We start from the raw sequence: 15700 nt of genomic DNA on the forward strand, positions 1-15700 counted from the left end.
CTTTTTTTTTTTCGTCTTCTTTTTCGCTTCTTCTCTTCTCTCTCTTCTCTCTCTTCTCTCTCTCTCTCTCTCTCTCTCTCTCTCTCTCTCTCTCTCTCTCTCTCTCTCTCTCTCTCTCTCTCTCTCTCTCTCTCTCTCTCTCTCTCTCTCTCTCTCTCCCCCTCTCTCCCTCCCTCTCCCTCTCCCTCTCCCTCTCCCTTCCTCGCACACACACACACACGGAGCAGAAGTGTCATTATTCCCTTCCGAACGGCGTCAAAGAAACTGATTTACGCCGAGTATAAAAAGCCGCTTATATACCCTATTTGAGAAAGCGAAGCGAAGGCGAAAGAGAAGATAAAGGGAAGAGGAGGAGGAATAGAAGAAAAAGGGAGGAGGAGGAGGAGGAGGAGGATTAATAAAAGTCTCTCTCTCTCTCTCTCTCTCTCTCTCTCTCTCTCTCTCTCTCTCTCTCTCTCTCTCTCTCTCTCTCTCTCTCTCTCTCCTCCCTCTCTCTCCCTCTCCCTCTCCCTCTCCCTCTCCTTCATGAATTAGTGTCTGTGAGAGTAGGCCTAAGTAACTAGCACTGGGCACTGGACTTGCCGCGCCGTCCGCTGCACGTGATCTGGTTGGTTAAGTGAAGTGGCAAGTGTAGCTGTTCTAATGGCCGCAGGTGTGGGATTGTGAGGACCCCGCGTGTGGGGGTGGGACGGGGGGGGGGAGCGGTGTTTGTTGTGTATGTCTCTATGTCTGTGTCTGTGTCTGTGCTCTTCCTCTGTTAAGTAAGGTTAAAAATCCTCCAGGAAGAGGCCGACACACGCGCGCTCACACACACACACGCACACGCGCGCACACACACACACACACACACACACACACACACACACACACACACACACACACACACACACACACACACACACACACACACACACACACACACACACTCACTCTTCTGTGCCTTCATTTACCCCTCTCTGTCGTCCTGTAATCAAGCTAGTAACAAGTGGTCGCCTTTCGCTGGCTGACGTGTTGTAAAGGGCATGTTATTGACCCTCGTAACAACATGGGGTTTCGCCCTCTATACCCCCCCTCCTCCCTTCCCCCTTCCTCCTCCTTTCCTCCTCCTCTCTTCCCCCTACTCCCTCCTCTCTTTCCCTTCCTCCTTCCTCCCTTCCCCCCTCCTCCCTCCTTCCTCCCTTCCCCCTTCTTCCCTCCTTCCTCCACCCCCCCCCTACTTCATCCTTCCCCCCTCCTTCCTCCCTTCCCCTTCCTTCCCCCTTCCTCCTTCCTTCCCTCCCCTCCATCCTTCCCCCCTCCGCCCTCCCTCCATCCTTCCCCCCTCCCCCCTTCTCTCCCTCCTCTCCCCGTATGGCTCTGCGAAGTGACCATATCGCCACGTCCCGCTCGGCCACGACCCGGGGGGGGGGGGGCGGCGAAGACAAATGGGGGAGGTCGGCGTGGGTAGTAGGCCTATGGGCAGGCGCGCGATCTGCCCACCACGACGCGATCACCTCGGGCGGGCGGGGGGGGGGGTGATTCTCGGGTCTTTTTCGTTTGATTTTTCTTTTCTCAAATTATTCTTCCTTCTTCTTTTTTTTTTCTTTTTTTTCTTGTTGATAGATATTATTTTCTTTTTTCTCTCTCTCTCTAGTTCTCTCTACTTATCTCTCTCTCTCTCTCCTCCTCCTCCTTCTCCTCCTCCTTCTTCTCCTTCTCCTTCTCCTCTCTCTTTTCCACTCACATCCCAAAATGCTTTTCAGAGATAACGATGAACGTCCCCGAAGGCTGGGCTGTTCTAGCACGCCAGGTGGGCTTGAGTGGGTTCCCGGGGGTGGGGGGGGGGATGTAATGCTGGATTTAGGCTTCTTCTTATCAGATCAAATCTTGATTAATGCATGCGTGGCGGACTTTGCGTGTAGTGATCGTCATGTTTGGTGATCGTCATGTGTAGTGATCGTCATGTGTAGTGATCGTTATGTGTGGTGAATGTTACGTGTGGTGATCGTTATGTGTGGTGAATGTTACGTGTGGTGATCGGTATGAGTGGTGAACGTTATGTGTGGTGAACGTCTGTTTGTGAACTTTGTGTGTGGTGGACTTTTTTGTGTGGTGGACGTCCATTTGTGAACATTATGCGTGGTGAACATTCATTTGTGGTGAGCATTCTTGATGGTGCGGCCAGGTGTGGATTTCTCGCTAGTGTGTCGATGGTGGGTTTTGTTTTTATTATTATCTGTTGTTATGGTTATCGTGTAATAGCTTTGTTACTATTTTTTATTATAATTTATTTATTTTATTTATTTATTTATTCTGTGTGTATGTGAAGTGGAGGAGGAGGAAGAAAGGGGAATAAGGAACATATTCCCCAGTGATCGTTGTTTATTATTATTATTATTTGATTTGATTATTGGTTTATTTGTTTGTTTTTATCCCGCTGTTCCAATCGCAAGGGCAGTAGTGTGCCTGTGGTTTCCGTAACGTGGTCGAGTAGAGCGAGGGCCTGGCGAAGGGGGCAGGTGTTCCCTCGCGTGTCACACCTGCGAGGAGGTCGCGTCTCGTGTCGGCATGTGCTTGCGAACGTCCGGCGGCTACTTGCTCTGTTTGTGTGTGTTGGGGCACCTGTCTGATGTTGTTTTGTTTTTTTATTGTATGTGCTGTATGTTTTTCTCCGTGTGTATGTCTTTGTTTGTTTCGTTGGGTGTCATATTACAGACACGAATATTTTCTGGCGGTGTTTTTCCGTAGCTAACCCCAGCTTCCCCTTTCTCCCGCAGACGTGTTGAGTATGTTAGTGGAGAACTCCAACGGTGGAGGCGGGGAAGGTCGCTCCTCCACCGCCACCACCAACGGCACTAAGAACGCCACCCCCAATGGCACGCGAGGCCCCCCGACCACCACCAGAGGCCCCCCCAACACCACCAGAGGCACCACCAACGGCACGGCCAATGGCACCACCAACGGCACCAGCAGCAGCAGGAACAACAACAATGGCGTGGTGAAGACGACCGCCTCGACGCCCACGAAGCCGACGCCGACGATCAGGACCACCAGCATCTCAGGGCCCCCGAGGACCACCCTGGGCTCCCGGACGCACTCCACCCCAGGGCCGGCTCTCACCTCGAGGCCCAGCTCCCACGCCACGACCATCACCAAGACCAGCATCAGCAGCAGCAGCAGTAGCAGCAGCAGGAGCATCAGCAGCAGCCCTGGCAGCAAGGGAGCCACGCCCAGCAAGAGTGCCTCTGGGGGCCTGGACGCGCAGCTGACCTACACGCCGCCCCACGTCCTCATCCGCTCCATCTCGTCCCTGTCGCAGCACTCGCTCAGGCCAGCCACGCCCGAGCTGGACCAGGTGCGTCGAGGGCGGGGACGGCGCAGGGACCTTGGCAAACGTGTCTCTTGTGTGTCTCCTCCTCATAGTCCTCCTCCTTCTCTTTCTCATCCTCTTAATCCTCCTCCTTCTCTTCCTCATCCTCCTAATCCTTCTCCTTTTCTCCCTCATCCTTGCAGTCCTCCACATAATCATCCTCCTCATCATCCTTTTAACTCCATACATAATACATCTAGTCCATAATGTGTTTTTAGATGTGATAATTTGATTGTTTAGCTGATAAAACTTTTAATGGTAAATTTTCTGAAAAATGTTACACAAATTGCATAATTTTTAGCTGTAATATAACTCACTAACATTACATATGGAATTAAATTATGATTTTAGTTGGGTTTCTGCAAGAATACAGCTCTTAAAAAAGAAAATAGAAATATTACAAAAATATTACTGAGCCAAGTAAACAGGTTTCCGTCTCTGACAGACCTTTCTTGATACAAGAATCCAAACATCTTCTAACGCAAGAAACAAAATTTCAGGAGGATGGCATTGTGTCAGTACCAGCACTACGCAAGGGCGTTTTGCTGCAGGCACGCGACCGGCTCTTCTCGAGGTGGAAAGAGCGCTACTTTGTGCTTACAAGGGACTACTTGGCGTGCTTCAGGAGAGGATCGACCAAGTATTCAGAAATGGGATCGTTCATATTCAAGGTGAGAGCATAGAATCAGGATGCGTGATGCTAAATTGGTAGTACTGGATTGGAATATCTTTTTTTTGGCAGGTCTTTCTGTCAGCAGGCTTTACACATGTAAAAAGAGTCTCTCTCTCTCTATCCCCTCTCTCTCTCTCTCTCTCTCTCTCTCTCTCTCTCTCTCTCTCTCTCTCTCTCTCTCTCTCTCTCTCTCTCTCTCTCTCTCTCTCTCTCTCTCTCTCTCTCTCTCTCTCTCTCTCAAAACAGAGGGTGGAGGAAATAGAGGGTGAAACCTCACTCTCTCTCTCTGTTAGTCTGTGTATGTCTCCTCCCCCTTTCTTTCTCTCCCTTCTCTGCTGGTCACTAAACATACACAAACTAAACCCATGTTTCCACAGGTCAACCTAGCCAGTGTAGAATGCGTAGAGTGGCAGGATCGGCGTGGTGGCCCTGCTCTGGCCCTGGCACTCCCTAGGGAAGGCCGTGTCCTCCTCCGGGCCAAATCAGGGTTGGACCAGTGGTACAGGTTGCTCCTTGAGGCCACCAATGCCTCCCGACACCGCCGCAATGTCCTGCGTCGTGGCACCTCCACCACACACTTGAACAACACCACAAACAACAACTTGGACTTAACACCACCTGCAAAGTCAAGTGAGTGATGGAATGCATCACAATATTTGTTTTATTTATGTTTGAATTCATGTCATGAGGAATCACTACTAATGCAGTAGAACTGTTTAAAATTGTTAATAATGTGCTTTTTTATATTGTAAATATGATTAACACTTTGAGGAGGATGAATTTGTAGAGAAATTGTAGTGAAAGTGAAAGATTATAAATTGGAAAATAATTACAGTTTTCCATTAAAACTTATCAACAAATTGCTGTAGTAACAATTATAAATATATTACAAAGTTTTATTGAGATTAGTTGATGAAGACCTTGCTTTAGTGATTACACTTAAATTGTCAGAAAACTGGTAATCTAGAGGGTAAGAATGTAGAGAAATCACACCAAGAGTTAAACAGAAAGAAAATCAGCTTTTTTTTCTCTTTCTCTTTTTTTTCTCAACATTGCAAAGATTAGGAAATAGCTATGAGTAAAGTTTCCTTACCCGATCTGTTCTCTTTACTTAGGTGGCATTCAGTACAGCCTCAGTGGATCGACACCCGAGATCACCCGCCTGTGTGATTCAGTGTGTGACGATTCCCCAGGTGGCACGAGCTCGCGTCTCCTTACAAGGCACCATAGATTCTCTTGTAAGCCGTCATCTTTGTACTTGTTGCCAGTGGGGTAGTTAGTGTAATAACAACAAGGAGATAAGCAAGGGAAAGAACGAATTAATGTATGATAGGAAAAGATAGCTGTGGGAATGAGGTGTGTTTATATAGATTCAACATTGATATAAAATGTATAAACAGCAAAGCACATTCAGAGAATGAGAAAACTGTGGAATGTTAAATAAATATGTGACAAATAAAACATTTGGATGATGGTGTATATATTGGAATCCAGTCCTAAAAGTCCATACTGGCTCCTACCAAAAGATGAATGTGTCTTTTCCTTCCAAAAGATGTATGTGGCTTTTGTTTCTTCCTGGACAGTGCTGGCTGATGCAGACCTAGGCTCTTGCGACACAGACATTGCAACTCCTCCATCTTCAGTCACTTCCTCCAACAAGTTCAGCACCTCGACCTCTGCCTCCAACACTTCAGGTTAGTCAGTTTGCTTGCTTTATTTCATAAGAGAAGTCATTATTTATTTGGTTATTTTTCCTTAGCAAAGAAATTATTTTATGATTTTATTTTAGATGTTAACAATTATGTTATTTATTTTTGTTTCTCAAGCTCACAAATGTCCCAACCATTTCACAGGATCAGGAGGTTCCTCATCCCTGGCCTCCTCCCCATCTCTGCGCGGTTCATGCGCTTGGCCCCGACCATCATCCCCCCTGAGGCCTGTGGTAGGTGATGCCCCGCGATCAAGACTCTCCTTATACGAAGGAGCTCGGGAACTGCCCACCTCGGCCAAGATGCGGCATTCCGTTTGCCTGGAGCCCCGCGACGCCCAGGACATGGCAAGGAAGCAGAAGAACAGACACTCGATCTGTGTAGAGCCAAGGGATCTGGCCAGGACACGTGCCTCACTCTGCCTCGAGCCACGCAACCCCCTGCTGGACTTGATGGAAAGCGTCGAAGCTATTCCCACGCTCATCTCACACGAGGATAGTCGGCTGCCGTCTTCTGCTAGAACTTCACCTTCAAAGAGTGAAGGTAAATTGGCCTTTAGGACTGGGGGAATTTGTTACGGAAAAGTTCAAATTCAATATCAAGGATTAATCAGATCACAGTTGGGAGCACTTTCGAGTAGTTAAGTAGAGTTTCTAAAAGCATGCGGAAAATCATTCAATTTGTACATTTTTATTACAAAGTTACTGTATCTTGAAAGGCCCTGGCAATTGTTACCATGGTTGTCATATCATCGCGATTGGATAGATCCCAAGGGTATTTGTATGTTAGACAAATATTTTATTTATTATTTATTTTTTTTTTAAATTCTTTTGTCACCTGTTCCTCCTTGTTGCTGTAATTAACTCTCTCTTATTCTGGCTTTGTAAGTTTTCTGTCTTTTTCATTATATGGTCTAGTTGTTAATACGGCTAATTAGATACAATATATGAGATGATACTGAGGTATATAATTATTTTTGTGACTGTCAATGTAAATAGATATTAACATGGTGAAACAATGGATGTGATTAAAGTTAATTACGTTTTCTAATGTGGGAGGGAGGTTCGAGGGTTGCAATAGGGAGGAAATAGGGAGGGCGTTTAACGGAAAGAAGACCTGAAATTTATCTTGATCATGTGATATCCAAGCAACATTGGTATGACAGCATCACTCTTTGTGGATCAGAGTTTATAAATAGTATCTTTCACTAAACTACATGTATATCATTGTTAGAATCAGCTGTATGCTTTGAAAATCTGAAGTTCTTTTTTTTTTTTTTTTTTTTTTTTTTTTTTCCTGTCGTTCTTTTATGAAGGTTGGAGTTTTGATAGTTTTCTCTGCTTCTTATAAAGAGTGCTGTAAAATGAAACACCAATCTTATGGATGTTGCATTTTTTGCAATCAACTGGGATACAGTTATTTTTAATGAAAACCATTTAAAATCATAAATGTTTAGTTAGTCCATACTGCAACTTTAGCAATATAGTGCACTTTGGAAAGTCTCATACTCAGTAGAAGGAAGCTTAGATAAAGCATTTTTGTATTGGTATAAATGCAAACTCCGGTGTTTTTTTGTCTCTTTCATTTAATAGACATGTTCTATTTAGAGAACTTTGTCTTCATTGGGTCCCTCTAATCAGTATCCCATTATTGTCATTCTCGAGGTCAAAGGAATCCCTTTTTAAGTAGAAGTTCTGTATGAGAGATTAGCCACAGCAGTAATTGTTGATTGATAGGAGGTGGAGATAGTTATTCATTTTTATTTTTGGTGGAAGGAAAGGGATGTGATTCCATATTATTCTTTGTATTTTATGAAGGGTGGAAAAAAAAGATAGATAGATGTGAAGGGATAAACACCTTTAATCTGTTACAGAGAATGATCGAAAAGAAACTCAGTAAAAGGGCTTCATCACTTGAGATATGAATATAAATATAAAACACAATGAACATGCCTTAGTTGAAATGTCTCAGAGACTCTCCACAGAAATTTGGAGATCAACATCATTTCAAACACTTACCTCCTACGTCCTTTTTTTCTTGCCAGGAGATAGAAGATCAACCACCGACGTTCCCCTCCTGGTCAGCGAAGTGGACACGAGTCCTTCCCCCAGCGGTGCCCCAGCCCGTCCACGTGCACACTCCACATCACTGACCCCAGAGCGCACCCTGGGCCCCCGCTCGCGCTCCAATCTAGGCTTCTTCCGACACTCAGGCCTCTTCAACCATTAATCTTTCCTTGGACTAGTGGTATTGGTATTTCGACTGCCGGTTTCCTTCCATCCTTCTTACTGATGCTGTTCGAAGGGGATATGTACATTTTTATATGCAAAAAAGGATTGTAAGATGTGAAAATATATATATAATAAAGAGCAGAATCTAGGCACCAGCATACACTACCTCCCAACTGTGCTCATGCAGTGTTTGACCATCCATCTCTCCCTCTTGATGAGAGAAACGTTTTGACAAAGAATATGTGAATTATGTAAGCATATAAGAGTGTTTTTCATGCACACTAGAAGTTGCAGAGTCAGTGTGATTTAATCTTGTATTATGTTTTAGTATTGAGATTGAAGATTATATTGCTGTTATTTTTCCCCAATGTCCCCCTCAATGTCCTTTGTATTTTGTCTTTAGTTCACCATCCTAGATATTCTAAATATTTGTAAATAGTTCATCTGATATCTCTCTTGTTCTTATTAATAAAACAGTGGATATTAATGATTAAAAAGAAAAGAGACAGGACACTTTTTTCGAATAATAGGGTCTGTCACATGACAAGAACAATGTTTACTAAACTGGAAGAAACAAGGCAAAAATGGTGTCTTGAGGAAGTCTTCACAGAAAACAACGTGAAGCTAATTATCTCCTTGGATAGAGACTTGGCTTAACCACATCTTAATTGTGCCAAATTGGGATGAAACATCAACACATCTCAGCTCTCAGAAGTAGAGGAAAATGTACAGTTGGATGTGAAAACAGTTTGATCTATAAAAAAAAAGAAAAAAAAGGAAAGAAAAAAAAATGGAACAACATAGGTATTTATGTTAGGTATTTGCTCAATGCAGCAAGCAATCATTGATTTTTCTTTTGCATCTGCTTTTTTTACCCCCCATTTCCCCCTTTTTTTTTTTTTTTTCTTTTTTTTCTTTTTTCTTTTCTTTTCTTTTTTTTTTTTTTTTTTGGTGATGTTCTTGAATAGCCAGATAAATATACCATGTATAAACATTGTCCACTGTGGTTTGTCATTGTTCGATGACAGATGGATACAGTTCTTGTTTATATGATCGACTTTGTATGTGGGTGAATGTACATTTTGTAATTTTTAATTGTGTAAGTTAATAGTTAGTGGATTCTGTACAGTACATATTTTTTATTTCCAAAGTGAATATACCTTGACCAGTGAAAGTCTGTTGTATAGAATGTACAAGTACTCCCTACTGAAAAGAAACTAGTCATTTTAGGGTTTGGATACAGGAACAAAGATTGATACACATATAAACAGAAAATGAAAAAAAAAAAGAAATTTCCGTTATTTATATAAACATACATGTGTATTTTTTTCTTTTCAACCTGTTCCAGTATTCATATGTTCTCACACACATTTCTGTATCAAGGTTTTTCTTATGATTTTGAAATTTTTCTTCATATTGATATCGTAATTATTTGTGCAATTAGCATCATCATAAACATCACTGGCACTGTGCTTATGATGATTTTGGTAATATTTGTATATTTTATTCCTATTATTATTGATGATATTATTAGTATTTTATTGTTATTATTTTATTTTTATTTAATTATTTTTCTGTATCATCAGCATCATTATTATCGTTATTGTCAGCATCATCATCCTTTAATTTTTTTTTTTTTTTTTTTTTTTTTTTTTTTTTTTTTTTTTTTTTGTTTTGTTTTGTTTTGTTTTGTTTTGTTATTCTTTACATCTAATTTGAAATCTGGCTTTGGTACAGAATTTTGTGTGAGATGAAGACGTACTTTGAGGAAAGAAACTCGTACATTTTTGGCCTTCGATTCTGTCAATCAGGGTCACTTTTTTTTTTTTTTTTTTTTTTTTTTTTTTTTTTTTTCTGTTTAATGTGCTATACATGTATTGATACCGGAACAGAAAGAGATGAATATTATGTTATACATAATATCAATAGATGTCCAGTTATAGTATGGATTGTAGAACTCAGCTTCCTTTTTTTCCCCTTTCCATGTACCCAGTAAGAATAAGAAATAGAAGAAAATAAAAAGAGAGAAAGAAAAAGACTCATTTTGTGGTGAATTTGCAATGAAAAATTGATAGGTGAAAGATAGAGTAGCACCGAGTTGCATTCTGTCAAACTACGCAGAATGCTCGTTAAGGAGAAGCAATTACCATGTAATTTTCAGGGAAATGAATGCAGGACTCCGAATAAGTACCGAACACTCACAGCTGAATACAATCACCTTACACTGGGGTTCAACTTTTCTGCCGTTCATAAAGTCCACTGTAAAACCAGCAGTTAGCGTCAACTGCTTATGGCTGCATAAGTGGTAATAGCATCCCTTGTAGGAACAGTAGGTTTGAAAGTTATACATGTTAGCTAGCTTAACAGTTTTATTGTTATTATTATTATTATTTATTATTATTTATTATTATTATTTTTTAATGTCCTACTCCACAATACTGCCAATGAACTACAGCTCTGGTATATACTTTTATTTTTTTCTTCATGTTTTTTCTTTTCTTTTCTTTTTTTTCTTTGAATAAGATGTGACTTGTGAAAGGTTGAGTGTAGAGAGAGTGACATGTATTGCAGCTGTGTACATAATAGAATCCTTTAATGAAATGGCCAAATGGGCTCCATGACATTATTTTCATACATTCATTCTCCTGTTCAGACAATTCTCTCGTATCTCTTTTTCTCTCTCATCACGTCCTTATTCCCTCCCCTTCTTTTAAACTTCCTAATCTCCACCCAAATGTTGGTGTTTATCTCATCTCTTTTCTTTCATTTTAATAATCTCGGTCTTATCTATTTTCTGTCTTTCTATAGTCTGCGAAGAGTGAACGTGCTGATGGAAAGGTAATGCATGATAATTTGAGAAAACTTTATAATACAATTTACATGCTGTAGTTAGTTGAGGTGCATAAAGAGCAATCATGTATAGTTCAACAAGACAGGAACAGGACCTGGTTTAGTTGTTTAGTTGACAGAGATCATTTATACTTAGTGAAAATAAAGTAGGTCACAATTTTTTTTTTAAGATAAATTAAATGTTTATCGTTTGTCTTGTTGGCAGAGTTTGGTTAACAAGCATAATCCCTCAGATTTTTTTTTTTTTTTTTTTTTTACACACACACACACACACACACACACTCTCTCTCTCTCTCTCTCTCTCTCTCTCTCTCTCTCTCTCTCTCTCTCTCTCTCTCTCTCTCTCTCTCTCTCTCTCTCTCTCTCTCCCCCCCCTCTCACTTCCTTTCTCACTACCCTCCTTTCCCATTTCTCTCCCTCTCCCTGTCTTCTCTTTTTGTCTCTTCTCTTCCCCTCCCTTTCCCTCCCTCCCTCCCTCCGTAAATATGTACAGTTATACACCCACCAGAGATAATCATAGCCAATATATGTGACCCCAGATGTCTTTCAACTTTCAGGTGGATTGCCTAAGAATTTTGAAAAGCATATTTTTTACACACATAATCTGATCTTATGTGAATGAGTGCCAGATAAATAGACAAGTGAAAGATGTCTATTTAGATCTATAAAGTTATCCATTTGGTACACTTTGGGAGAACATTGCACTTGGTGTGAACATGAGGGTGATTACAGTATATTAGTGAAAATTTGGAAATTCCACGAGCAAGGTGGAAGAATTATATATATACATATACTGTATATATATATATGTAATTTTCTTTTTCTTTTCGTTTTCTTCCTTATCAGAAGAATATCAAGGACAAAACTTTTTTTGAGTTTATGAAGAATAACCCTTATTTTAGGACCAGTTGTCATTTATTTTTATATATGTATACATGATTTGATGACCTTACTAAAAACCAGATGGTAGGCAGTTACGACCTTATTAGAATTTTATGAACTGTTTGTCCTGTAATAAAAGGCAGTTTGCACGGCCCTGTGTGATCAGTGGAGTCATATTAGGAGTTGCTCATAAAGGAGGTTCGTCTCCCAGCTCATGCTTTGTGGTTTCATGCAAGAAGCAGACTATCTTAAGGAGTCCATGTTATTTTAAAGGGCCTGCAGTTATTTTATGACATGAATGAAAAAAAAGATGAAAGTGATTTGTTTACTGCAGCTGTTGCAGAGACAATGAATTTAAATAAGATGCTCTTGGATGAGCGGATGTCTAATCAATTAATTCTGTGTGAATCGGTATATGCAAGCTTAAAAGTTGCAGCATAAAGGGAAGTTTTGCAAATACAGACGAACTCTTCCCCTTGTGCACCCACCTCTTTCTCCTTCACTGTTGTTCCATATGTACAGTAGTTAAAATAATTGTATACATCAAGTTAATAAAGTTAACAAATGAAAAAGATTGTGTATTATTTCCAAAATTGAGTAGTGAGATTACATTCACATAAAATTGCGACTTCGTATATGCACACATGCACACACACACACACACACACACACACACACACACACACACACACACACACACACACACACACATACACACACACACACACACTGTGACATTTCAAATTCGCCAATTTCTTTTCAAAACATGAAAATCCGAAAGAGATAGCCAAAGTCCATTGAGACTAGACTATATTGCAAACCTAAAAAAATAAATAAATAAATAAATAAATAAATAAATAAATGAACAACGGTGGAAAATAACCAAAGCAGGTAAAGTAATCTTGGGAAATCATTACCTGTTACTAACGACAAAAGGTTATCATTGTCCAGCTCTTAAAATCTAACTTAAAAAAGAATCGGATTTTTTTTTTCTCTGATAGGGAACAGAAGGTTTATGAATTTATTTATCGTTATTTTAATAAAGTTGGTGGCTTTTATCTACTAAGTGAATGAAACAAGCATCAGTTTCCATTCACTTGTCATTCACTTGTCGAGAGCTTTACTAATGTCACCTATGTAAATTTCGGACATATCTCAACAAGGGCTATCAAGAACAACGCCGGTCGTGTTATTTCACTTATTTACAAGTAGTCTATTGGAACAGGTCGAGAGCCAAGATTTTTTATTTATTATTATTATTATTATTATTATTATTATTATTATTATTTTTAAGAATGGCGTTTATCATTGAGAGACGGGTTATAAGGAACAGCGTAATGATATCGAAAATTATTTTGTTTGTTATTAGGCTGAGTATATATATATATATATATATATATATATATATATATATATATATATATATATATATATATATATATATATATAAATTTTTTTTTTTTTTTTTTTTTTTTTTTTTTTTTTTTTTTTTTTTTTAGTGTTCCGAAACCCAACTCTTTGATACATTGTTTCATCTATAATTCTTAATTACAAGTAAAACATTGTGGGAGCTTCAAATAATATGGAAAAAGTACCTGTTCACTCTGCAACTTCTATTGTTTATAAACACCACTCTTCGCTTCGCAAGGCTAAGGAAAGTTTAAATGTATTTCTCAGATTCAGTTAGATATTATTATTATTATTATTATTATATACATTGTTCTACATATTAAAAATGGAAGCTGTTTAAGGTCTTGCATCTTATCGTATCCATCATGGGAAAATTCCGTGTTCAAATCAGACAACTGGGTAATTCCAATGATCACCGACATTTACTTGACTTCTTGATAGAATTATACCAACAAATCATGATACACAGCCTTTCCTTTGATATGTTTGAGCTTGTAAGGTTATATCATAGAGATACAGAATAATTTTGAAGACATTCACCCCATGGAAGTCAATGCCACGTGATATGACTCGGACATGTTGGAAAATTTTGCCATGTTTCAGCGATTCACGATTGACTTCAAATCTTACCCAATAGAGTGAACACGTATTAGATGTACTGCTAAAAAGACACAGTAACATTTTATGCACTATTACGATACTAGAAGCTATCCGAAGTCAGGGAGTAGAGGAGGTATGTTGTAAAATATTGGAATATATATACGAAGACGGGACAGCAACCACCAAGCTCTACACGGAAACCGACGAAACACCAATTAAAAAAGGTGTTAGACAGGGCGATACCATCTCACCAAAACTGTTTACAGCTTGTCTTGAGGAAATATTCAAGAAACTAGAATGGAATGGAAAGGGTATCAGAATAGGAGACGAATACCTAAACAATCTAAGATTCGCAGATGATATTGTTCTCTCAGTGAATGTGCAAATGAAATACAGCAACTAATAAACGATTTGAACAGAGAAAGTCTGAAAATCGGACTTAGGATGAATAAGAAAATGACTAAGATCACGTTCAACAGTAAGGTTCAATTCGAACAGATACATGTACAAGGCGAAGCGCTAGAGGTAGTGGACAAGTATATATAGCTAGGGCAACTCGTACAGACAAACAGAAGAGGAAATTAAGTCAGTCTAGGCCGGAACGCCTTCGGCAGGCACAGTAGCATACTAAGAGGCTCCCTGACATTATATTCAAAAAGAAAAATCTTTAACCAATGCGTCCTCCTAGTTATGACCTTTGGACCAGAAACATGGACTACAGCCAAATTACCGGAGAGGAAACTAATAAGTGCCCAGAGAGGGATGGAGAGGTTGATGCTGGGAATTAGCCTAAGAGATCGGATGAGGGCGACGTGGATCAGGGAACAGACAAAAGTGGAAAATATACTTGGGAGCATCAAAAAGAAAAAAATGGCAATGGGCAGATCATATACATCGGAGACTGGACAACAGATAACAGGAAAGTAACAGACTGGGTTATAGATCATATAAAGAGGCCAAGGCCAGACCAGTGACAAGATGGCGTAACGAAATAACGAAATTTGGGGGCCGAGAATGGAGCCAAAAAAACATGACAGACAAAGTTGGAAAAGATTGGCAGTGGATTGACTCAGGCTGATGATGATAATGATATATGTATATATATATATATATATATATATATATATATATATATACATATATGTATATATATACATATATATATATATATATATATATATATATATATATATATATATATTATATATATATATATATATATTTTTTTTTTTTTTTTTTTTTTTTTTTTTTTTTTTTTTTTTTTTTTTTTTTTTTTTTAATCAAGAAACTTACGGTGCTATCCGTAATTAATTCAAGTACAAACCCCTCTTCGAGATTATATGAACTATATATGAAAAATATCGCGCTCTGATACATTGATTGATTATTTAAAATTATCCGCCGCGTCAATAGCTAAGGTCATTAGCGGCGAATACCTTGATAGATGGAAATATCAAAATATTTAAAAGCTAAAAAGTCTATCAATAAATATCTTACAAATAACAATAAATAGTATATTAAAAACAAAGCATAAAGCTGACCGGTGTGTGATATCAAGGTAGAGGCATACAAATTGATGCAAACCGAAAAAGAGATATTTTAACAGGTTCCAATAATGTCCGCGTAAAAGACAAATATGTATCAAAGTGTATCAAAGAGTTAGGGGATTTCGAAAATTCTATAAAGATGACAGAATTTCGTTTTCGCGAATGCATTTTAGCTGATTTAAGAAAAATTAAGTTGATTCAATTTAGGTTAAGGTTCGAATATGAAGCCGAATTTTTGATTGACGAATCAGTCAAATAAAATAAATCAAAACCTTGCACTAATTTCATGCACCCTGATACAAACTATTATGACTTATTTCATATATATATATATATATATATATATATATATATATATATATATATATATATATATATATATGTGTGTGTTGTGTGTGTGTGTGTGTGTGTGTGTGTGTGTGTGTGTGTGTGTGTGTGTGTGGTGTGTG

The 15700-nt window shown here is 39.2% G+C and overlaps 1 protein-coding gene across 2 annotated transcripts in view; it reads left to right on the forward strand.

Moving 5' to 3' along the window:
• The window catches only part of LOC119580086 (probable serine/threonine-protein kinase dyrk2), an 83576-nt gene extending 74326 nt beyond the window's left edge, over positions 1–9250 (forward strand). Inside the window, exons 3-9 of one of the 2 annotated variants that reach the window (XM_037927996.1) lie at positions 2755–3334; positions 3850–4020; positions 4400–4652; positions 5138–5260; positions 5606–5716; positions 5876–6274; positions 7776–9250. In XM_037927996.1, the coding sequence (XP_037783924.1) occupies positions 2768–3334; positions 3850–4020; positions 4400–4652; positions 5138–5260; positions 5606–5716; positions 5876–6274; positions 7776–7960 (1809 nt within the window). In that variant the 5' untranslated portion in view covers positions 2755–2767 and the 3' untranslated portion in view covers positions 7961–9250. The remainder of the gene's footprint in view (positions 1–2754; positions 3335–3849; positions 4021–4399; positions 4653–5137; positions 5261–5605; positions 5717–5875; positions 6275–7775) is intronic. The other variant, XM_037927997.1, reaches the window with a different exon arrangement.
• Positions 9251–15700: the final 6450 nt, after the last annotated feature.

The sequence above is a fragment of the Penaeus monodon genome, chromosome 13 (genome assembly GCF_015228065.2).
Source record: "Penaeus monodon isolate SGIC_2016 chromosome 13, NSTDA_Pmon_1, whole genome shotgun sequence".
NCBI lineage: Eukaryota > Metazoa > Arthropoda > Malacostraca > Decapoda > Penaeidae > Penaeus > Penaeus monodon.